Raw genomic sequence first — 26,363 nt, 5'->3', positions numbered from 1 at the left:
ATTCTATGGCACATGCATATGCAAAGCTCATTACTTGTTCATAGCTTCCTTGCTCATTACATGCAAATGGAAATGCAAAGATTGATCCACCAGCAACGTGCCATAATTTAAAACAAATTTAAAAATTTTAATACTGTATTTTTAAAAATAATTATTTAAAATGTTGTTAAATAAATTTATAATTTATAAATAAAATAGTTAATTTTTGTGTGATCAGTATTAAACAACTCTAATTTTTATTCTTAATTATAGAAAAATTAAATTTCTTCCAAAAATAATTATAAAAATTAAAATTAGTGTTAAAATGTTGTTAGTTGTTTAGCAATAGATTTAAAATATTTTAAAACAAATACTAAAAATTAAAATAATTTCAAACACAAATGTCAATAATTTCAACCCCGTAAGTATCTCCATAAAATATTTTATTCCTTAGCAAATTAAGAAAAAAAAACCAATGTAGTAACCAAAACGAAAATAATCATAGTTTATTATCTGATCAGTTAATACTGTAATTTTTTGCTAAAATAAAATTTTGACCTGATTTTATATTTAAAAAAAAAAAGCTCGACTATAACAATTACATTACTAAAATTTGACCTGATTGTCAATAAAATTCATTGGCTAATTAGAATAATTAAAATGCCATCTGTAATGGCAGACAGCAAAGAACAGAGCTAAAAAGAAAAAGTAATAAAAATAGGATTTCTTACTAATAATTCGGCCTTTCTGCAACCTACCACTGACTTCATAATTTCCCTGTTTTTATCTTCACTCTCTTCTTATTTTTGGCTACTGTACCCACAACATTCTTTCTTCTTCACTGCTTTTAATTTGTTTCCATCTCCAAGGTCTATCACTAATTTTCAAGCATCCAGTCAAGGTAATTTTCTTTCATTTGCTTAATTCATGACATGCTTTTCTTTGCTTTTGATTATCTGCTACTGTTATTGCAGCTAGCTTTGTATGATAGTCAACGAAGTCAACTTCACTGCTTCATTTTCTGATCTAATCTCTCAACACTTTTCAGCCACTAAGTCAGGTAATAAGACAATGATTTCCTCTACTGATTATCAACAGTTTTAGATTTTAAGACTGGATAGCAGACTTAATCTATCATAGATAGAAATTAATACAAAAAGAGCTACCCAGAAGCAATATAATGTTGAAATCTCAGACTGTTGAACATTTTACCTCTTAATATTCTGTAATGAACTCTTGCACACTTGAATCTAGCATTTTATATACATTGAGAGCTTGATTCTGGTGACTAGAATTTCATCATGTTTCTGTCTGCCACCCATCCATAGCTCCATCTAATAGACGCCATTGCTTGAAACTTGCATTCATGTTTCCTTTTCATGCTTACACTGACATATCAATACTTCATCCAATACATTCACAGATTTTCATTATCTGCTACTGTTGTATATGATTGCATTGCAGGGACATAGCAATGGAGTATGTAGAGCCTGTTGTTGGTATTGCAAATTGTCTTGGAACTCCTGTTTGTAAATACTTGCAATATCACAGAAAGATGAACGATTATGTGAGAAACTTCAAGAGGATGAGAGATGAATTGAATTGCAAAATGGAAGATATAGAGCTGCAATTGAAAGCAGAGCTTCTTCGTCCTCTGGGGAAGATACCAAAGAAGGGAGTTGAAAATTGGTTGAAAGATGTGAAAGAGATGATTAGGGAAGCACAAGTTGTTGAAAACAAAGTCAGTAACGGGAGATATCTCTGTCGTGCTTGCAACGGGAAGCTGGTTGATGAAGGGACTCGAAAAATGAAGGAACGTCTTGATAACGCTCCTAATGCCTCTGAAGGTCTTGCCATGGATGGTCCAAGTGCTGGGTTGCCGCTGCCAACATCAGAACTAGTTGGAGAGGGAGCTGTCAGAAATGAGATTTGGGCATGTTTGATGCAGGAGGAAGTGAGCAACATTGGGGTTTGGGGGATGGGCGGTGTGGGTAAAACCACTATCATGAAGCACATCCACAATGATCTTTTGAAAGAACAAAGGTTCGAAAGGGTAATCTGGGTTACCATATCAAAGGAGTTCAATGTAATGAAGGTACAAAATGATATTGCAGATGCTTTAAAGTTGAAGGATGATTGGCCCAGAGAAGGAGACAAGCTCAGACGAGCAGCAATCTTGTCAGAAATGCTGAAGAACGCAGGAAAGCATGTTCTAATCCTAGATGATGTGTGGGATAAAGTCTCTCTAGAGGAAGTTGGGATCCCCGAGCCAAGTGGCGGCAATGGTTGCAAGTTGGTGTTGGCAACCCGTTCAGAGCATGTCTGTAAGTATATGGGTTGTAAGGTGATAAAAGTGAAGCCCCTTTCAGAAGAAGAGGCATTGATACTATTCTTGAATAAAGTTGGACCTAACATAGTTCAAAGTCCAACTATAATGCCTACTTTGAAGCTTGTTGTCAAGGAATGTGCGGGTTTACCTCTTACAATTGTTGTGGTAGCTGGTACCATGAAAGGAGAAGATAACCCTCTCATTTGGAAAAATGCACTCGGGGAATTGAAAGAGAGAATAGGGAAAGTGGAAGAAGTGGAAGCTGAGGTAATCGAGCGCTTGAAATTTAGCTTCGATCACTTAAAGGGCAAGCAAGCGAAGCATTGTTTTTTGTATTGTACAGTGTATCCCGAAGATTTTGAAATTGAAATATATGAACTAATCGAGTGCTGGATTGAAGAGGGATTCATAGATGATATGGGTACAAGACAGGAAATGAAAGACAAGGGCCATGTTATTTTGAAGAAGTTAGAAGATAACTGCTTGTTGGAGAATATTACCACTCGATTTCGTTCACCTAGAGTAAAGATGCATGATGCAGTGAGAGACATGGCATTGTCGATCACAAGTATGAATCCTCGATATATAGTACATGCAGGCTTGCAATTAAAAGAATTACCAAAAAGGGGGCAATGGAGTCCAGATATTGAGAAAGTATCGCTTATGTATAACTCCATAACGAAATTTCCCGAGGATGTGCTGCCCAAAAAATGCCAACTGCTCACAACCTTGTTATTGCAGAAGAACCCTATAAAGAAGATCCCAAATTCTTTCTTCACAAACATGCCTTGTCTTAGTGTTCTCAATTTGTCCTTTACAAAGATCGAGAGTTTACCAAATTCCATCTCTGAACTAAAGAACCTCACAACATTGTTGCTTCGTGGCTGTGAAGAACTAAGAGATCTGCCATGTCTTTCGGTGCTTCAAGAATTGAAGAAGTTGGACCTTTTTGGGACTAAATTTGAGGAAGTCCCTGAAGGCATGGATATGCTGATAAAGTTAAGATATCTTGATCTTGGAGTGTTCACTCTGAAAGAGATACCGGCCGGACTTTTACCAAAACTCGTTCACCTTCAGCACTTGAGTTTTAATGTGAACAATGAAAAACCAAGTCTAAAAGCAGAGGAGATGGAACCATTGAAGAAGTTGGAGTGCTTAATTGGACGTTTCGAAGACATCAGTGAATTCAATAAGTTCATCTCCTCAATGCAACAAAGTAAGAAAAATATCATCAAGTACAATTTAGTGGTGGGTGCGTTTAATATGCCTTTTAGGAGTGCTAAGATAGTAACAATTGGAGGAGTCGACAATTGGGAAGGTGAGTTAATTATGCACCCAATTGAAATTCAAGAGTTGCATATTTTAAAGTGCGACTGTTTGAGAAGCTTAGTCGATGATAATTCGTCCTTCAAAAATGCGATTGACTTGAGGGTTTGTGAGATTTGGGCGTGTGACGGGATAGAGTGTGTTGTTTCCTTGTCCTCTCTTGCCTCTTCTTCCGCTCATCCATTTCAGAGCCTCGAGGAGTTGGTTCTTGGTGATCTGCCAAAGTTGAGTGCCCTTATTATGAAAGATGCAGGAATTGGTTCGGCAACAACATCAACATTGGCTCCGTCTGCCACCTTTTCCCATCTTAAGAAAATTTGTGTACAGAGATGCTCAAGTATGAAGACGTTGCTTCCACATTGGTTGCTTCCATACCTCCAAAACCTGGAAGAAATTTGTGTACCAGAATGTGATGAGTTAGTAGAAATATTGGGAGCAGCAACATCAGAAGTTGAAGAAAAAGGGAGTGATGCATTAATCGAATTCCATCTTCCCAAATTGAGAGAATTGAGACTACTTGAATTACCAAATTTGAAGAGCATTTGCAGCAAAAGCGGAGTGATGGTTTGTGATTCTCTCCAACTTATCAATGTTGATTATGGCTGTAAAAAATTGAAGAGAATTCCTCCATTTGTTCCCCTTGTTGGCAATGGGCAGCCATTTGCATATGCTCCACCTTCTCTTCCCATCAGGTCAAGTACAGAATGGTGGGAATCGTTGGAGTGGGATGACCATCCAAACTTTAAAAATGTTCTTCACTTCAACCCCTGGTGAAGAATTCTAGGTATCAACCATTTATAGCTTTGTTTATATTTTCTTATTTTATAAACCTAAATTCCCCATTTTAATACAATTTCATGTATTTTGGTTGATGTCAAAGAAGTAGGGGGAGGATAGTGCAAGAAGGAAGAGGTTAAGAGGATAGGGAGTGAGAGGCAAAGGTAAATAAGAAATCAAAGTGACTCCACATTTTAAACATTTTCCCACTCTTACCATTCCTTCTATTCTCTTATTCTTCTCTAAAAATTATATATCTACTTCCCAAAATAACCTTCTAAATTTTCATTCGATTCTATTCTATTATTTCGTAAATTTTAATAAATTTTAAATTTTATATAAAAATATGTATACACAATAGAAGTTGGCTATAAGTCCCTCTAAATCTTGAGTTGGTCCAATTCGAATATTTTTAAATTTTAATTTAATTATAAAAATATATAAATATTAATATAAAATTATTTTTAAAATATTTTTGCACAGTAAAGTAGAATTTTTGGATCAACCAAGTTAGGCCGAAAACGGGCCTAGGCTTGAAAAAGTATTAAAATTATCTTACAGGAAATGATAATGTGTTAATTAAAATATATTTTATTTTTATTAATATTTTAATAAAATATAAACATATATTAATCAAAATGATTTAAGGTGAGTTTTATTTACAATAAAAGTTAGGAAAGTATTGTAAAAAGACGTAATATTCTTTAATTTTCAATACATACAATGTAGAGAAATTTTGGAGGGTCTAAAACAATTATCCCTCATTTTCTCTCACTTTATTTATTTTAAAATTTTTATCTACTTTTATTTAATTTTTATTTTATAATTTTCTAAAATTTTAAAAATAATTTCAAATTTTACCATTTTATATATTATCAAGATTAAATTGAGAAAATTTGAGGACTAAAATTGTTATTATACTAATTAAAAAGTGTCACTTAAGAGTCGAGTGATAAAAAAATACAATTTCGAAAACATTAATATCAAAATTGTAACTTTATTTAGTTAAGTGACCAAAATGAAAATTCTCATAGTTTAGTGACTAATAGTGTAACTTTTTTGGTACAATAACTCTGAATTTTCTTAAAAAAGTGAACACTCGACTAATAAACGACAACTTAAATTTAATACTGTAACTTATTGAGAAATTTATATATGACTAATTACTTATTTTAACATAAATAATTTTTTTTTGAGTATGTCAAATATAGATTTTAACTAGTATGCAACGTGGAAATTAATAATTTTAAATACTCATTTTAAAAATAATATATATATATTTTTAAATTTTGTTTCTTTATTATATTAGATATAAATTTTAGATTCAAACTTTTATATAAATTAATCACTTTAAATATAATAGTTAAACGTTAAAAAAACATCAATTTCTGTTTCAAGTATAATTTTTTGTGTAAACAATGGTTTAAGATTCTAAAAAGAAATAAAATAATTTAAATTCAAAATTGGTTTAACTCAATTTATTAAAAATTTTAATGAATTTGATGAATTTATTTCCATCTATTGACGGAAACGAGGAAAGAATTATCCAAGATTTAATGCGAATAAAGACTTAAACAACATAAATATAAATAATTGACATATAAGATTATCTGTTACCTTGCATGCACAAAGCAAACATGGGACAAATAATGACTAGACTAATTGACATATGGGGTCGGATGATGGGTTGCCACCACCCTCTTCTCAAGTTGAAAAATCCAAGCTCAGTAGGAAGAGTTCGGGTGAACTATCTGCAGAAGATGGAAATTGGAAAGGAAAGAGTTCACAATCGAAAGGGAGTTATTGCAGACTTCATCAACTTATGCGACAAAAACACCAACTTACTATACTATGAACAATCTCGATATTGGAATTAAAATCTGATTATCCAAGGGGATCTAAGGCATAATATCTGAAGATTTCATTGCGGAAGGATTAGGTATCCAAATTTAGGTTCATTCTCTCTTGTTTTTTCTTGAAGGTGGAGCATGGAAGAGGCTAAAAGAATTGGAATCTGAGTCAACATAAGACTGCTATTTGCTGTAATTTAGATACATATGATTTATAAATATTATATTTTAGAATCATAGCAGAGAACAATAGTGCCAACAATAATGGAAGACAGCAAAGGAAAAAACCTAATAATAAGAAAAGATGGAGTTTACCTTTGTCTTTGTGGAACATAAAAACGAAAGTTGCCCCGAAGACCATTAAAATTGGCTCATAATATTGTTTGTTTTCTTCCTTTTTTTTTAAATTTTTTTATTATTAAGAAAAGAAAGCATAAAATAGTAACCAACTAACCATCAAAGTTGGCGTTGCAACTCTATTTGTATTTGCATTCAGCAAGTTACGAATTGCATCCAGTGGGGAGTAAAAGATTAAACATTGTAACGGCTGATCCCAAGCCATTGAAACTAGGCCATCAGCGAGTTTATTACCTTCTCTATAGGTATGTTGAATAATCACTTCCCATTCTTTATTCATGTACTTGCGAGCCTCCCTACACAGCCGATGTTCACCAAATTTAGCACTACTAGACAACATATTAGCAACCTCCATACTATTTATTTCCAGAATGATTCTCCAATGTCCATTCCTCCAGGTAATCCAAGTCCTTCAACAACACCTCCAAAGTTCTACTTCCAATGCTGAGCAAGAGCCAATCAGTCTAGAAAATCTAATAATCCATTCTCCATTCCAACCTCAAATAACTCCCCCACAAGCGGCCATATCCGTATTTGCTTTGCACACGGCATCAACATTTAATTTGTACCATCCGATAGATAGAATCTCCCACTTTATCAAGTGTAGACTTTTTAAATTTTCACTTCTAATACTACTGCTTTCGACACCCATAGCAGATACATATTGCTACTGCAATTTTAAACTAGCCTTCAAAACAGATTCGGTTTCTACAAAATCTTCATAAAAAATTAGCTTGTTTCGACACATCTATAGATTCCAACACAACAAACCGAATAGAATATCCCAGTCAACATCCTTACGAGAAAAATAACAAGGGGTTACATATATTAAGATGAACCCAGTTCGGGAGCTGTATATTCATGAACTCAAAAAAAAAAAAATTCCCAACTACCCATAACTCCACTATCTGATCCACATTCCCACTAATTGATTAGTTATTGTATCAAATTTTTCCCAGGGTTCAAAGAAAAAAAAAAAACCACCATGTACACACAAGGTTTTAAACACAAGACCCTTAATTATTTAAAAAATAATCTTTCAATTAATTTCTGTTTATTTGTTTCACTTAAATTCTTATTAGCTTAGATTATTTTATTATTATTTAACCTATAAATTTAGCTAATAAATATACTCTTTTACAACATTAAAAACACTCATTAGATATTAAAATTTATATTTTGCATTTACGTTTTGAAGATTTTTTATTTTATGAGTTTAATTTTTATCTCAATCTTTTTTTTCATTATAGTAAAATTATTGTAGACAGCTCATTTCGCCTGGCTCAGAATAATACCCAAACCAAAACAAAAGCAAACTAAATAAAAAACAAAGTCCAAATTACATACCCAACACAAAAATTAACACACTAACCCCCAAGAATCAAGCCCAAATAAACCTAAAACCTAGACCCAAAATTTGTATCGGCCCAAATGGCCCCAAGATCAATCTCTCTCAGGAACCCTCGGGTTCCCTTGCGCCGTAACCACCAACTACCCCTGCCACACATGGCCTCCGCCTCCACGCCCGCACTACTCGCACCTCCACGTCAGAGTCCACGCCCACCACGCACCTGCAAACAAGCAAAATAAGTTGTAAAATCGGCTATAAAAGCCTTTGAAAAATATTGTAAAGGATCTTCTTTTTTTTTTTGAAGAATATAAGCAAAGAAATCAAAGTAAAACAGATTTTTAAAAAGAAATCAAGGTAATTTTACTGTGGTTTTACTTTTTTGTTTCATTTTGTTTTATTTTTCTACCACTTTTTTCCTTTTTTTAGATTTTTTTTATATTTATCCGAAACTAAAATATTAAAAAGAGGGAGTTTACCTGACTTCCGGTGGTCACGTGGAAGTCGGAGTTTCTTCCGTCGTTGAGATCGGGCCCAGGAGGGGGTCGGGATCGCCTTTGTTCTCCGTTTGGGGGTGCGGCGTATGTGGCTGATAAGGGGAGGGTTTTTGAACATATATTTTACTAGAACAAAATTGAAATGATTTCAAGCAGATTTTTTTGGACTTAAAAGACAAAACAAAACAGCACCGTTTGGTGCTGTACCCATGCATTATGGCTCAAGATGGGGTATTTTCACAATCGATCCTCCCCCTTTGCACTAGTGTTCAATCGAGCCGTGTTTCAGTATTTCTTAAATTCTTTTAAATTGTCCCTGAAATTTACGCACCTTTGCAAATCGGTCCACGAAGAAACGTCTCGTTTTGGGGTTCGGTTTATTTTAGTCCCCATTAGTTTACGCGCATTGTATTATCATCCTTAATGTTGTAAATTAACCTTTTGATTTTTGTTTTCCTTTAAATCGGTTTTTTTTGTTTTTTTATTCATTTCAATTGATTTTAATCGGGTTTTTTTTTGTTTTTCTATTCATTTCAATTGATTCTTTATATATTCATTATTTGTTTTAATATATAATTGGAATTATATTGAATATAAATTATTGCATTATCTGGTTGTATATATGTATATATATTTATACTTACTTTTAGATCTATTTATATCTAATATTTTTTAAGATCCTATTTTACTACATTATTTTATCATTTAAACATTCTCATCTATTATTATTTTCTATATATATGTATTATTTATATTAGTTTTTTCACTTTATATATTATCAATGGTTGATAGATAAACTTTTTTAAAAAACTATTTTGTGAAATCATTAACCTCATACTATATAGATTATTACTCATATATATTCTTTTGTATATTTTTTATACGATTATATGCATATAATTTAAATTAAAATTTTTATTATATGTACATAATTTGGTTTTTGAGCATACATTATTAGGTTTACGTGCATGATTTGTATTATATTTTTATTTATAAATTTTGGTTTATAGCGCTAATCTTTTTTTTTAAATTTTCTTTCTATAGTATTTGATTTGAAATTATATGTTAAACTTGATATTTTATGTATTATTTATTTTTATCGTCATTCATTTACGATTAATCTCAAAGTTTTTGCATGTATTGTTTGTTTACATACATATAGTTTATTTTATGTATTGTTCGCTTGTTATTTGTTTTGGTGCGTTTTAATTTACATATTTGCACATTTGTATATTTGATAGATGGTAATATATTAACTATGCACATGTTAGTCACCTTGCTTTTGTATCTCCGTATATTGATTTATGATCGACCTTGCTCACCATTTCACCTTAAATTGCTCATTTCATTTTTTTTATTTTTTAAAAAAAGTACCCCACTGTTCTTATAATTACTCGTGTTGTTTTAAAAAAAAACCCCTTCAACACAAGGAAATGCTCCGTGTTTGGAAGTTTGAGAGATCGTGCCCAATCGTGCTGGGTTTCGACTTTTTTTCATTCAATTGAAATATGGAATATCCTTGTGAAATTTTGTCAATGTTTTCTTAAATTAAATCGATGTAATATTTTGTATTTGTGGAGTTTGAGAGATCGTGTCCAATCGTGCTGGGTTTAAATTTTTCATTCGACTAAAAATACAAAATATCCTTTTAAAATTTCATCCATATCTTCTTAAACCAAAACGAGGCAATATTTTGTGTTTGGAATTTTGAGAGATTGAGCCCAATCGTGCTGGGTTTCGATTTTTTCATTCGACTAAAATACAGAATATCCTTTTTAAATTTCATCCATGTTTTCTTAATTTAAAATGGGGCAATATTTCGAATTTGGAAATTTGATAAATCGTGCCCAATCGCGCTGGGTTTCGATTTATCGTTTGGCCGAATAGCCAAATATTTTTTTTTTAAATTTCAAGTGCATGTGTTTTGGAAATCCTAAGATGATCTTGTGTCGAAGGTTCGAGATATTGTATCCAATCGTGCTGGATGTGATATTCTATTCCTTCTGAACGAGAGAATCTCGATATCCAATTCAACTTATCTAAACGCTTTTAAAGGAATTGTATTTTAAAATCTCTTCCAAATTTTCGACATCAAGACATTAATTGATCAATACGGTACCAATTTTGGGCATTGCGAGGGTGCTGATCCTTACTTGCGTCTAACCGACTCCCGAATCTGTTTTTCTAGTTTTTCATAGGCCAAAAACGTTGTTTTAATAAACCAAAATGCTTTATTAAAATTATCGATCACAAGGTGACCTGATCACACCTAAACAAAAAGATTGGTGGCGACTCCACTTTCGTTTTAAAATCGATCCTCGTTTTTCAAAATAAAAATGGTTTCGATAATTATCTTTGCCCATGTTTTTTTATCCTCTTTGAAGGGGATTTTCTACATTAAATTTGTGTATTTAATTTCTTAATTTTTTTATTATTTTTACTTGTTGGTTACTTAATCGGGATCATTCCCAATACATAATTTAGGCTAGCTACAATATCAAAGGAGTTGAATGTAATGACGATACACAATGATATTGCAAGTGCATTGAGGTTGAAGGAAGATTTGACCACAAAAGGAGACAGGCTTAGACAAGCAATAATTTTGTCAGAAATGCTTAAGAAAGCAGGACATCATGTTCTAATCCTAGGTGACTTGTGAAGTGAAATTTTTTTAATATCTCTCATAGTTTAACTGATAAATTATATATTAAAAATAAATTTTTAAAACATATATTTTTTAATTTTAAAATTAAGACTAAATTGATAGATTTATATATAATTTTAAATTAATTTATACATCTTTTTATTTTCTTTTCTCTCATCATTCTAATTTTAAAAATTAATTTTTATCCATTAGGATGAAAAATAATTCTCTCTCGTACTTTCTTTTCTCTCACTTTTCTTTTCAACCAAACACTCTCAAAATTTATTTTCTTCCAACATTTACATTCCCAACCAAGAATTGTATAAGTAATGGTGATAGTTACATCAAGTAAACTTCCTCATTTCTTTATAAATATACTATAATTTTTACTTTATAAATTTCATTTGGATATCCCTCATGTACTCACATTCAAGTTTTCATATCTAAACATTTTCCCTCTTAGGGTTCCTTAAAATTTGTTTCACCTATAAATAAACATTTTCTTATCTTCCCTAAAAAAATAATTTGATTTGTTTTAATATATATATATATTGTCTTCCCAAAATAGTATTCTAAAATATTTATTGAAAAAATTAAAATACTAAACGAATACAATTGATTATCACTGTTTTGTCTTTAATTTTGAGTTGATGTCGTGTTCATTTGCGACACTAAATCAACATAATTTATATACAAAAATATATAAAAATTTAGAACACGGTAAACCTATTAAAGTTTCAAATAAAATTAAAAATTGCTTTAGTTCAAATGTAAATGAAAATTTTTATATGCATGATGTCTCAAATTCAATTCTCTTCATGATAATTTTTTTTGATTTATAAAAAATATGAAAAGATGAAAACATTTGGATAATCATATATCTTATTTTGCAAATAAAATAACTTTTTGGTAATTTTCTTACTGAGTTTACACCCTATTGATGGGTGACACCAACTCGGTAAAAAGCTTAATACATAGTATAGATAATAAAAAAAAAGTTTTAAACTAAAATTTTTAAAAGAGTTTAGGGTAAACTACACCGTTAGTCATTCAACTATGCGTAAGTTTTTGTTTTGGTCACTAATGTTTTTTAACTTATTATTTTTTTGTCACCCGACTGTTAAATGGCACTTGTTTAAGTTTGTATAATAATAATTTTAGCCCTTATTTTTTTATATTTTTGTCAATTTGACCTCAATTTTGTATAAAAATTTAAAAAAAACTCAAAATTATTTATAAAATAGAAGAATGTATAAAGAAATTCTAGAAAAATAAAACTTGAATATGTTGTTGAAGAACTAAATTGTACGAGAAGTAAAGAAAATTACTATTCAATAGAATCTAATAACAAATTAAAAACAAAACATAAAAAAAAAGTTAGATCATTATAATACGTTTCCTAAATGTTTCTTGAAACCAAATTAATAATATTATTAAATTGAGTTTCATGCCCTTGAAGAGCATCTAGAATTGATATTACAGATACTTATGAAATTGACCTTGATGCCTTTTTTAGTCAAAAGAAAACAAAATATACCATTTTTTGAAACTCTATTCAAATTTTCAGTACATTTAAATTATTTTTCAAAACCCAATTTGTAAAAATAAATTATATTCAAATTTTTTATAACATAAAAGTTATGTCAAGAAATAGAAGAGCTAAAACCAGAGAACAAATAATTTTCCTTTATGTTTTTTCCATATTTTTTAAAGAATATTGAGTATTAGATACTTTGATATAAAAATATAGAGAAATTTTGGAGGGTTTAAAACAATTATCCCACATTTCCCTCACTTTATTTATTTTTAAAAACTTTATCTATTTTTATTTAATTTTAATTTTATAATTTTCTAAACTTTCAAAATAATTTCAATTTTTACATTTTATATATTATCAAGATCAAATTGACTGAAAGAAGAAAATTGAGGATTAAAATTGTTATTATACCAATTTAAAAAGTGTCACTTACCAGTTTGATGACAAATTTTTTTTTTTTTGAAAACATTGGTGACGAAATTGCAATTATTTTTTTTAGTTATGTGACCAAAACGAAAATTACCAATTATTAGTGTAGCTTTTTTTAGTACAATAATCATTCGAATTCCAACTATTCTCAAAAAAGTGAATACCTAACCAATAAATCACAACTTGAGTTAGCTTATCCAGGAATTTATATTCACATCTTACAAACCTCCATATGTAAAATATTACTCAGAGTTGAACCCAAAATTAAAACCAACAACTTGAACAACACAAGCCATTTACTACAACACCAACAACTATACTTTGTTTTTATAAGGTGCCAATGACAACACCTATTACAACTCATTTACTAGTATATTTAATTTCAAGTTGTAACATATAACTAGGCATTCTTATACCCTGATCATCATCATCATCGTTGTTGTTACAATTGAGCACCAAGATCACTGCGATTCTTGTTAGTATTGTCCAGAATTAATGCAAAGGACATTTCTATGGATTTTAGACCTCATATCTATCTTCTTTTATTATTACAGATTTAAAGAAGAATCAGATTGTATGTCATCGATCAAGTGTTGAGAAAAATCAGTATCAAAAACCGTAGCTGCACTGAAAATGCCAACTATAATGGCAGAAGCAAAGGAAAAGTAAAAAAAAGATGGGATTCCTTACTTAATACTTCTGCCTTTATACCCACAACATTCTTTCTTCTATCACAAAATTTCAACCATCCACTCTACCTACTTTTCTTTCATTTGCTTATATCATTACATGCTTTTCTTTGCTTAATAGTTCTGTCTTTCTACCCACAACATTCTTTCTTCTTCATTGTTTTTAATTTCTTTTGATCTCCAAGGTCTTTCACTAATTTTCAAGAATCCGGTCAAGGTCATTTCCTTTCATTTGCTTAACATGACATCCTTTTCTTTGCTTAATTCATGACTATGCAATTATTGTTTTTTATTATCTGCTTCAATTATAGTCAAGCGAGTGAAATTCACTGCTTCATTTTCAGTTTTAACCTCTCAAGACTCGGAATATTCCAGACTCGAGTCGATTCTTGAAATTGAATTTTATTTCCAAATGATAAGCTAGTTAAAGAGATCAAGGACGCCTTAACCGCCAACTCTTTTTTGTATAGTTGATCCCGGTATGCCCTGAAACCAACCCTTACTGACTATCCAACCACATAACATGCGTGCGCACAATGACGGAGCTAGAAAATTTTTTAAGGGGTTAGAATTAAATTGTATATTTTTACAATACTAAAAATTCAATTTCACTATTTTAATAGTCTATATCTTTATAATTTTTAAAAGATTAAATTATTTTTTATCATTGGGGCCCAAAGTGTAATTTTATCTTTATTAATTTAAAATTTTATAAATTATATAGGGCCCAAAAGAAAATTTTCCATTTTAGGGGGTCAAGGTCCCTACCAACCCCCTAGCTCCCCACTGCATGCACAATTTAAGATCTCAGAAGCCTTGCAATCTAGAAGATTCCAACTCAATTAACGGTTTCAACCGCGTGAGTCGTTGAAATCCGATTATTATCTCCCTTGATGGATTCCAACTGCCATTTTCCCACCTGGACACGTAAATTTGTTCTCAGGAACCTAAATGCGATAGACAACCGACTCATTTTCCCAATTGTACATCAAACAACTCCAATCCAATGTGCATTTTTTGTGTTGAAATTGAATTAACTTTAACGGATTGTAACTATCCCATATTCCGGAGAGATAATGAATACCGTATTGTAATAAGGTTTTAGCGTGGGTTCATTTCTCATGTTTCTTGATCGAAATGATAATCAGTCTAAAGCTAATAGAGATTAGTTGAGTGTGAAATTAATCATACTTGATTGGATTATAAGAGTGGATTTTAATGAAAGATAATAGGTGAAGAAGGGAGGGAACTAAAAGGGCAATTGCACCCAAATATAAAAAGAGAAAAACAATGGCAGATTGCTTCAAATGCAATAGACGCAAGAATGTGCTAAATTGCCTTTTAAATTCAAAGTGTGTATTCATGCCACAATTACAAACTTTTATATACACCTCTTAATGAACCAATTTCACATGATTTTATTCTTAAAATCATGCTTAACAAGCAACCACTAAATCAGATTTTTCTAAATATAGAATTTGTCAAAAAAATCTAATATTTTTTATCAGCCCAAAAATATTTATGCAACTTTCAATTCAACCCCCAACTTGTTTTTTGTTCTAATTTAGTCTGATTTGTTTGTTTTTGAACTTCGGCATTCCAGTTGTGTCCCTAATAAAATTTAAGTAAGAAATCACAAGTTTAGTAGCATTCTACTAAAAAAGTTACCAAAATTAGGTACATTAAATATATAAAATAATTTTCTATCAAATTTGGAACTAATTAATAATAACACATGAAATATGTACGATATTAAAATAAAAATTGGAATAAATTGTGAGTAGAACGAAATCCAAACAAAAAAAAACACATCAGATTAAAAATACTAAATGAATATTGTAACACTCCTTACCCGAGACTGTTTCCAGAATCGAGCACGAGGCATTACTAAACTTATTCTATCCCTTAAATAGGTTTAAATTGTTTATTTAAGCATTTCGGAATGTGCTGCCATTCTGCGTCGTAGTCGCCTAAAAATTCATATCTTGAGTTCCGAAACTCGAAATTAAGATCCGTAAATTTTTCCTGAAACTAGACTCATATATCTATCTACTAATTTTTTTCATAGATTTTTGACTTGGCCAATTAGTACAGTTTATTAGTTAAAGTTTCCCCTGTTTCAAAACTCGACTGCACTAACCTCTTGTTACTACGAACTATGTTTCTTCCTGTACAAAATTCATATCACTAAGCCGTTTGTTTCTCTTAAAACTAGACTCAACAAGGATTATAACCATATAAAGTATACCTTCTAATTAGTTTTGTAAAATTTATGGTGAATTTCCAAAGTTGAAACAGGGGTTCCAGAAATTGCTCTGACCCTGTTTCACTAAAACTCAGATATATCATGAAATATAATACCTTTACCTATTTTTCTTATTCCATAAGAAAATAGACATAATAAGCTTTAATTTCATATATTATTCATCTTCAAACTATGTTTATAAAATTTTAGTGATTTTTCAAAGTTACGTTATTGCTGTTACTTGAATCTGTTTTTAGGTTACTTTCACATTTTTCATAATTTTCATGTGATAATCACCATTCAATCATACATATTAATAAACATGCATATCATTGGCCATTTTATTAGCTAATCACTAGCAAGTATTTACACATCATTCATTGTTCATATTATACCAAAAGTGGCTAAGTTTCTATACATGCCATACACAAAACAAAACGTCTAATTATACCGAGTTATTTATTTGATAGTGTGATCGGCCTCCGACGTTTCCTTCGATCCCCGAGTGGCTAGATAAGTACTATAAGAAGAAGAAAATAAAGAGATTAAGCACTAGGCTTAGTAAGCTTACAAGCAAATAAATCACAACATTCAACATAATGGATAATTATGCATAATATCATCTAACATCATAAATTTCTTTACTTCTCAATTTCTATCTTCTTCTTTATTCCCTTACCTTCTTTCTTACCGACCTTTCCTTTTCATAAGTATAATCTACTTTTCCTTTGCTGTTAATTCACTGTAATTTAACTCAGTATCCTGACCCGTTGAACCACTCGAATACTAAGGATACTAGGGTCGCTTCGCTCTATCAATATCTCGCCAATGCCATGTCTTTGACATGGACTTACATGAATTATTCCTGTCTCCAATGCCATATATAATATGGACTTACATGGCTCAATCTTGTCTCCAAAGCCATATTTCTAATATGGACTTACATGGCTCATTTCGTTCATCTGTCAACCCTAATATCCTAACATTCCTAGGGTTCAACCGGCTTTCTAACACTTTTCCTCTGTCACTTCACCTTAAATTCGACTTTAAATATTTTCATAACATAAATATATAAATACTGAAATTGACAATAATAATGGAAAATAAAAGAATATTGCATTTATTTATGTAAACTTACCTCGATACAAAATGTGACTAAACTTTACAATTTAGTCATTTACTTTTTCTTTTCCCCGATCTACTCTCGAATTTCGCTCTTCTTGATCTATAATAGCAAATTTAGCTTATTTAATATCAACATTTATCAAAACAACCCTTTACTCAAACTGTGGAAAAATTACATTTTGCCCTAAACTTTCACATATTTGCACTTTTGCCCCAAGGCTCGTAAATTAAACTTCATCCTATTTTCTTATGTTTTATGACATGCTGATCATTTTTCCTTCTATGGCAACATCAAATTCACACACTAACATGTACTTATGACTATTAGGTATTTTTACCGATTAAGCCTTTTACTCGTTTTCACTTAAAACCAAGTAGCACAAGTTGTCTAACATAATTTAAAACCTCATATTCCATCATAAAACATCAAAATACACAAATTTCACCTATGGGTATTTTTCCAAATTTGACTCTAACTTAAATTATTGCTAGCATAAGCTTTATCGAGCTAGGGACTTCATAAACGTAAAGATCATTAAAAGCGGGCTTGGAATCACTTACTATGAAGCTTGAAAGTTGAATAAACCCCAGCTATGGAGAGAGGTAAGGTTCTGCTGGTAACTTGAAGAAGATGATACAATTTTATCATCTTTTCACCTTTTATTAATGTTAATAACCAAATGACCAAAATGCCCTCCTTACTAAACTTTCAAAAATTCCTTCCATGTCCTAATTTTGTCCATGAACTTAAAATTGGTCAAATTACCATTTAAGATCTCCTAATTAATATTCCAAAATAATTTCATACTAAAACTTCTAGAATGCAAGTTTTGCAAATTATTCGATTTAGTCCCTAACCTCAATTTAAGCACTTTATGCATAGAATTTTATCACGAAATTTTCACACAATCATGTAATCATACCATGAACCTCAAAATAATAATATATATATATATATATTTTTTACCCTAAATTTGTGGTTTCGCAACCATCGTTCGTTTAGGCCCTATTTGAATGTTACATTTCTCCCCTTTAGGGATTTTCGTCCCAAAATCTTACCGTGAAGAGATATGGGTACTGTTTCGCATAGCCTCTTGGGTTCCCATGTTGCCTCGTCTACCCCATGTCTATTCCATAGTACTTTCACAAGTACAATACTTTTGTTCCTTAATTGCTTTACCTCTCGAGCTAGAATCTTTACCGGTTCTTCACCGTAAGTCATGTCTCGGTCAATCTCAACCTCTGTTTGAGAAATCACATGTGACGGATCTGAACGATAACGACGTAGCATAGACACATGAAATACATTATGAATCTTCTATAACTCAATCGGTAAAGCTAACCGATATGCTAATGGTCCGACTCTCTCAATCACTTCAAACGGTCCAATAAAACGTGGACTTAGTTTGCCTTTCTTGCCAAATCTGAGAACTTTCTTCCACGGGGATACTTTCAAAAAAACTTTGTCACCAACTTGATATTCGATCTCTTTTCTTTTTAAATCTGCATACGACTTCTGCCTGTCTGAAGCTGCTTTTAAACAATTTCTGATAACTTTCACTTTTTCTTCCGTTTCTTTAACTAGATCAACCCCGTAAATTTGGCTTTCTTTAAGCTCTATCCAATATAAAGGTGTGCGGCATTTACGTCCATACAAAGCTTCATAAGGTGCCATCTTCAAACTTGACTGATAACTATTATTGTAGGCAAACTCTACCAATGGTAAGTATTTTTCCCAACTACCTTGAAATTCTAATACACAACATCTAAGCATATCTTCAAGTACCTGAATAACTCTCTCTGACTGACCATCGGTCTGAGGGTGAAAAGCCGTACTAAAACTCAACTTCGTACCTAAAGCCTCTTGTAACTTCTTCCAGAACCGTGAAGTAAATCTTGGATCTCTGTCTGAAATGATCGATAATGGCACTCCATGTAGTCTAACTATCTCTGAAATGTATAACTCGGCCAACTTGTCAAGTGAATAATCCATACGGATTGGGATAAAATGAGCCGACTTAGTTAGCTTATCAATCACAACCCATATTGCATCTTTCTTTTTCAGTGTTAACGGCAATCCTGTCACAAAATCCATAGTAACTCTGTCCCATTTCCATTCCGGAACTAGCACAGGTTGCAATAATCCTGAGGGTACCTGATGTTCGGCCTTTACATTGCTGAGATCAAGCATCTAGAAACAAACTCGAAATATCTCTTTTCATTCCTACCCACCAATACAATTTCTTCAAATCATTATACATTTTGTACTGCTGGATGAATAGATAAAGAACTGCTATGTGCTTCCTGTAAAATCTTCCGAATAAGCTCATCATTCTTTGGTACACAAATTCTGTCTCTAAACATCAAACAACCATCAGAACCAATCCAGAAATCTGATTCTATGCCTGACTCACATTGAACTCTTTTAGCTTGTAACTCATTATCATCTTTCTGAGCTTCACAAATCTCTTCAAGAAATACCGGTTTAGCTCTAAATTCAGCTAAAATAGAACCATCATCTGACATGGCTAAATTGGTATTCAAAGCTCGCAATGTAAATAAAAGTTTCCTGCTTAAAGCGTCAGCAACTACATTTGCCTTACCTGGGTGATAATCAATCACTAACTCATAATCTTTAAGCAATTCCAACCATCTTCTTTGCCTCAAATTCAAATCTTTTTGAGTCATCAAGTATTTCAAGCTTTTATGATCGGTAAATATCCGGCACCTTTCACCATACAAATAATGTCTCCAAATCTTCAATGCAAATACAATAGCAGCTAGCTCTAAATCATGTGTCGGATAATTTTTCTCATGTGGCTTCAATTGTCTAGAGGCATAAGCAATTACCTTTCCTTCTGCATGAGTACACAACCGAGCCCATTCAAGGATGCATCATGTAAATCACAAACTCTTTACCCGGTTAAATTTGTACTAAGATAGGAGCTTCCGTCAACAATGCCTTTAACTTGTCAAAACTTTGTTGGCACTTCTCAGTCCATTCAAACTTAACATCCTTCCGTAGCAGTCTCGTCAACGGGGTAGCTATCATGGAAAATCCCTCCACAAATCGTCTATAATATCCAGCAAGACCAAGAAAACTTCTAACTTCTGATACATTTCTAGGAGGCTTCCAATCAACAATGGTTGAAATCTTACTCAGATCAACCTTAATACCTTCACGAGACAATATGTCCAAGAAAACCAACTTCGTAACGAACTCACTTTTGCTGAACTTGGCATACAACCGATTATCTCTCGAATTTGTAAAGCGTTCTCAAATGCTCGCATGCTCGGTCTCATCATGAGAATAAATCAAAATATCATCAATGAACACAACTACAAACTTATCTAAGTATGGTCTAAAATTCGGTTCATTAAGTCCATAAAATGGCAGGAGCATTAGTCAAGCCAAATGGCATCACAAGGAACTCATAATGACCATACCTAGTCCGGAAGCGTCTTCAGGACATCGACTCTTTAACTCGCAGAATCGATAGTATCCGGATCTCAAATCTATCTTGGAAAACAAGAGCTCCTTCAGTTGATCAAACAAATCATCAATTCTAGGCAATGGATACTTGTTCTTCATTGTTACCTTGTTAAGTTGCCGATAATCTATGCACAATCTCATCGATCCGTTTTTTTTTCACAAATAGCACTGGTGCACCCATGGTGAACTCTGGGTCTTACAAAGCCTTTATCTGTTAATTCTCGCAATCGAGCTTTCAATTCTTTCAATTCCAATAGAGCCATTCTATAAGGAGCAATAGAAATGGGTGTGGTACCGGAATCAACTCAATACCAAACTCAACTTCTTTAACAGAGGCAAACCCGGTAGTTCTTCCTAAACACATCGGAAACTCACATACCACAGACATCGATTCAATTTTCAATTCGGATCTTTAGTGTTCAACACAAAAGCAAGATAAGCTTCATACCCTTTTCTCAAGTATTTACGAGCGGACATAACAGAAATTATAGGAAATGAACTATCGACTCTTTCGAATTAACCCAAGAATTTCACCATTTTCACACTTCAACTCAATGAATTTCTTTCCACAATTCACTATCACATCATGTGTAGTCAACCAATCCATACCAAGAATCACATCAAACTCATCAAATGGCAATAGCATGAGATCGGTAGGAAAACAGTAGCCTCTAATCATTAAAGGACAATTTCTACATACCTTATCTACTAATACATGCTTGCCTAATGGATTCGATACTTTAATCACAAATTCAGAGATTCTATAGGCATACTTATACTAGGCATCAATTTCATACAAACATAAGAATGAGTTGAACCGGATCAATCGAGCAATGACATTAATATCATGTAGAGAAAATGTACCATAATCACATCGGGAGGATGCCTCTTCGCGTGCACGAATAGCATAAGTCCTTGCAGGGCTCTAACATCCGGTCTCACACCGAATCTCTAGAGGTACCTCACATTACTTGCTCCTACTCCGGTTGCCTCGATGATCTGCCTCTAGTAGGAGCATTTCGGATCTAGCACTCTGTGTTACCTCTCGGCTAGCCACTTCGGACATTCTCGTACAAAATGATCTGGAGCACCACATTTATAGCAAACATTTTCTTTGCCCGACAAGGACCATAATGAAGTCTACCACACCGTGGACACCACGATCTACCACATCGACATTACCTACACTCGTAGTCGAGGTGGTCGAGCCTTGAATCCTTAAATCTGCTACCTCTATTCGACTAGATTGCCCCTGCGAAAAGCTAGATCCGTAGAAAACTCTCTGGGCCTCTTGGATGTAGCCCTGAAATGATCTGCTCATCATCTCTTCTTTGTATCTTGTGTCTCTGTCTCAACTTTGCCTTTTCTTTTTAATAGCTCCTCTGCCTTACAGGCTCTCTCAACTAAAATAACGAACTCTTTTATTTCTAGGACACCCACTGACAGTCGGATATCATCATTTAACCCATCCTCAAACCTTTTACACAGGATAGCCTCTGTGGACACACATTCTTGAGCATATTTACTGAGCCTGACAAATTCACGCTCATAATCGGTCACCGTCATATTGCCTTGTTTCAATTCCAGGAATTCCTTTCTCTTCTGGTCAATAAACCTCTGACTGATGTACTTTTTACGAAATTCTTCCTGAAAGAAATCCCAAGTGACCCTCTCTTTCGGTACAACTGATACAAGTGTCTTCCACCAATAGTAGGCTGAGTCTCTAAGAAGTGATACTACACATTTCATACATTCCTCGGTGTACAAGATAATTTGTCAAAGACTCGATAATATTTTCTAACCAAAATTCGCTCTTTCGCATCATCATCTTTTGTTGCTCGGAACTCTTCTGCCCCTTGTTTCCTGATTCTATCAACTGGTGGTTTTTCTCTTACCACTGTACCTGTGACTGGGGAAGCTTGAGCTACATGGGTAGCCTGAGAATCATGAGGGGGTGGAGGTCTAACTGCCGGATTCGTACGAACGAACTCGGCAAATAAATCATTCAAAGCTCGGAAGAGAGCTTCTCGAGTCACTCCTCCCTGATCAACTATTACTGGCCTATTCTCAGATGGCGCTGCCCCTTCTGTGGAAGCAGGCGCATTACTTTCTACATCATCATCACCGGCTCGCCCGGGATCCATTACTATAAAACAAAATATTTAAAAAAAATCGTCAGGAGTCGTCACACTATCAAAATACAAGTATGGCATGTATAGCTAGACTTTTTCTCACACTAACTGTTCCGAGAACCGACTAAACCTGCTCTGATACCAATAAATGTAACACTCCTTACCCGAGACTATTTCCAGAATCGAGCACGAGGCATTACTAAACTTATTCTATCCCTTAAATAGGTTTAAATTGTTTATTTAAGCATTTCGAAATGTGCTGCCATTCTGCGTCGTAGTCGCCTAAAAATTCATATCTTGAGTTCCAAAACTCGAAATTAAGATCCGTAAATTTTTCCTGAAACTAGACTCATATATCTATCTACTAATTTTTTTCATAGATTTTTGACTTGGCCAATTAGTACAGTTTATTAGTTAAAGTTTCCCCTGTTTCAAAACTCGACTGCACTAACCTCTTGTTACTACGAACCATGTTTCTTCCTGTACAAAATTCATATCACTAAGCCGTTTGTTTCTCTTAAAACTAGACTCAACAAGGATTATAACCATATAAAGTATACCTTCTAATTAGTTTTGTAAAATTTATGGTGAATTTCCAAAGTTGAAACAGGGTTCCAGAAATTGCTCTGACCCTGTTTCACTAAAACTCAGATATATCATGAAATATAATACCTTTACCTATTTTTCTTATTCCATAAGAAAATAGACATAATAAGCTTTAATTTCATATATTATTCATCTTCAAACTATGTTTATAAAATTTTAGTGATTTTTCAAAGTTACGTTATTGCTGTTACTTGAATCTGTTTTTAGGTTACTTTCACATTTTCATAATTTTCATGTGATAATCACCATTCAATCATACATATTAATAAACATGCATATCATTGGCCATTTTATTAGCTAATCACTAGCAAGTATTTACACATCATTCATTGTTCATATTATACCAAAAGTGGCTAAGTTTCTATACATGCCATACACAAAACAAAACGTCTAATTATACCGAAGTTATTTATTTGATAGTGTGATCGGCCTCCGACGTTTCCTTCGATCCCGAGTGGCTAGATAAGTACTATGAGAAGAAGAAAATAAAGAGATTAAGCACTAGGCTTAGTAAGCTTACAAGCAAATAAATCACAACATTCAACATAATGGATAATTATGCATAATATCATCTAACATCATAAATTTCTTTACTTCTCAATTTCTATCTTCTTCTTTATTCCCTTACCTTCTTTCTTACGACCTTTCCTTTTCATAAGTATAATCTACTTTTCCTTTGCTGTTAATTCACTGTAATTTAACTCGTATCCTGACCCGTTGAACCACTCGGAATACTAAGGATACTAGGGTCGTTCCTGTCTATCAATATCCTGCCAATGCCATGTCTTTGACATGGACTTACATGAATTATTCCTATCTCCAATGCCATATATAATATGGACTTACATGGCTCAATCCTGTCTCCAAAGCCATATTTCTAATATGGACTTACATGGCTCATTTCGTTCTGTCCTGTCAACCCTAATATCCTAACATTCCTAGGGTTCAACCGGCTTTCTAACACTTTTCCTCTGTCACTTCACCTTAAATTCGACTTTAAATATTTTCATAACATAAATATATAAATGCTGAAATTGACAATAATAATGTAAAATAAAAGAATATTGCATTTATTTACTGTAAACTTACCTCGATACAAAATGTGACTAAACTTTACAATTTAGTCCTTTACTTTTCTTTTCCCGATCTACTCTCAATTTCGCTCTTCTTGATCTATAATAGCAAATTTAGCTTATTTAATATCAACATTTATCAAAACAACCCTTTACTCAAACTTTGGAAAAATTACATTTTGCCCCTAAACTTTCACATATTTGCACTTTTGCCCCAAGGCTCGTAAATTAAACTTCATCCTATTTTCTTATGTTTTATGACATGCTGATCATTTTTCCCTTCTATGGCAACATCAAATTCACACACTAACATGTACTTATGACTATTAGGTATTTTTACCGATTAAGCCTTTTTACTCGTTTTCACTTAAAACCAAGTAGCACAAGTTGTCTAACATAATTTAAAACCTCATATTCCATCATAAAACATCAAAATACACAAATTTCACCTATGGGTATTTTTCCAAATTTGACTCCTAACTTAAATTATTGCTAGCATAAGCTTTATCGAGCTACCGGGACTTCATAAACGTAAAGATCATTAAAAACGGGGCTTGGAATCACTTACTATGAAGCTTGAAAGTTGAATAAACCCCAGCTATGGAGAGAGGTAAGGTTCTGCTGGTAACTTGAAGAAGATGATACAATTTTATCATCTTTTTCACCTTTTTATTAATGTTAATAACCAAATGACCAAAATGCCCCTCCTTACTAAACTTTCAAAAATTCCTTCCATGTCCTAATTTTGTCCATGAACTTAAAATTGGTCAAATTACCATTTAAGATCTCCTAATCAATATTCCAAAATAATTTCATACTAAAAACTTCTAGAATGCAAGTTTTGCAAATTATTCGATTTAGTCCCTAACCTCAATTTAAGCACTTTATGCATAGAATTTTATCACGAAATTTTCACACAATCATGTAATCATACCATGAACCTCAAAATAATAATATATATATATATATATATATATATATATATATATTTTTTTTACCCTAAATTTGTGGTTTCGCAACCACTGTTCCGTTTAGGCCCTATTTCGGAATGTTACAAATATAATTGTTTATCATTATTTTATCTTCAATCTTGAGTTGGTGTCGTGTTTATTTGTAACACTAAAACAACAATATTTTTATATACACAAATAAATAAAAGTTTAGAATACTGATATACTTATTAAAGATTCAAGTGAAAATAAAAATTTCTTTAGTTCAAAAGTAAATGAAAAAGATTTAAATGAATTGTATCCTTGGTTCAAATATCATTATGGATAATTTCTTATTGATTTATAAAAGTATGAAAGGACAAAAATACCCTTGTAATCATATATCTTACTTTGCAAATAAAATGGTTTTTTGGTAATTTTCTTATTGAGTTGTGACCTAATTGATGGATGACACCAACGTAAAAGGCTTAATACATAGTATTGATAAAAAAAAGTTTTAAACTTAAAACTTTAAAAGAATTTAGGTTAAATTAAACCATCAGTGATTCAACTATGGGTAAGTTTTTATTTTGATCACTTAATTAAAAATTACAATTTTGTCACTAATGATTTCGAAATTGTTTTTCTTTTGTCACCCAACTGCTAAGTGGAACTTGTTTCGATTGGTATAATAATTATAGCCTTCAATTTTTATATTTTCTATCAATTTGACCTTGATTTTGTATAAAAATTATAAAAAAACTCAAATTTATTTATAAAATAGAAAATTGTATATAAAAATTATAGAAGAATAAAATCTTGAATATGTTGTTGAATAACTAAATTGTAAGAGAAATAAAGAAAATTATCATTCAATAGAATCCACTAATAAATTAAAAACAAAACCAAAACAAATTAGATCATTACATGCTTTCTCAATGTTTCTCAAAACTAAATTAATAATATTATCAAGTTGAGTTTCATATCTTTAAAGAACA

General features: G+C 32.2%; 1 protein-coding gene and 2 long non-coding RNA genes across 5 annotated transcripts; 1 reads left to right on the top strand and 2 right to left on the bottom strand.

The window, feature by feature from the left end:
- The first annotated feature begins 714 nt into the window (after positions 1-714).
- Positions 715-4,612, top strand: LOC108451542 (probable disease resistance protein At4g27220). 3 transcript variants are annotated; one of them, XM_017749222.2, is made up of 4 exons: positions 715-880; positions 954-1,039; positions 1,444-4,418; positions 4,518-4,612. In XM_017749222.2, the coding sequence occupies exon 3, from the start codon at positions 1,454-1,456 to the stop codon at positions 4,406-4,408; it is 2,955 nt and encodes a 984-aa protein (XP_017604711.1). In that variant the 5' UTR covers positions 715-880; positions 954-1,039; positions 1,444-1,453; the 3' UTR covers positions 4,409-4,418; positions 4,518-4,612. The 3 variants fall into 3 exon arrangements, with proteins under 3 accessions (XP_017604711.1, XP_052884961.1, XP_052884962.1); XM_053029001.1 differs by having other exon boundaries at positions 1,444-4,612; XM_053029002.1 differs by lacking the exon at positions 954-1,039 and having other exon boundaries at positions 1,444-4,612.
- A 3,221-nt stretch (positions 4,613-7,833) lies between these two features.
- Positions 7,834-8,634, bottom strand: LOC108452911 (uncharacterized). Its single transcript, XR_001866481.2, has 2 exons — positions 8,446-8,634; positions 7,834-8,189 (listed from the first exon to the last, which is right to left on the bottom strand). It is a non-coding gene; the product is annotated as an uncharacterized LOC108452911 (long non-coding RNA).
- A 7,736-nt stretch (positions 8,635-16,370) lies between these two features.
- On the bottom strand, positions 16,371-17,773 carry LOC128293255 (uncharacterized). Its single transcript, XR_008283404.1, has 3 exons — positions 17,694-17,773; positions 17,146-17,232; positions 16,371-16,527 (listed from the first exon to the last, which is right to left on the bottom strand). It is a non-coding gene; the product is annotated as an uncharacterized LOC128293255 (long non-coding RNA).
- Between the last annotated feature and the right edge of the window lie 8,590 nt (positions 17,774-26,363).

This window comes from Gossypium arboreum, chromosome 5 (genome assembly GCF_025698485.1).
Source record: "Gossypium arboreum isolate Shixiya-1 chromosome 5, ASM2569848v2, whole genome shotgun sequence".
NCBI lineage: Eukaryota > Viridiplantae > Streptophyta > Magnoliopsida > Malvales > Malvaceae > Gossypium > Gossypium arboreum.
The sequence above is the reverse complement of the archived record's forward strand: the minus strand, read 5'-3'. Positions and strand labels throughout refer to the sequence as shown.

Excerpts from the sequence above, each read along its gene's own strand:
- LOC108451542 (XM_053029002.1), top strand. The coding sequence starts at position 1,454 with ATGGAGTATGTAGAGCCTGTTGTTGGTATTGCAAATTGTCTTGGAACT.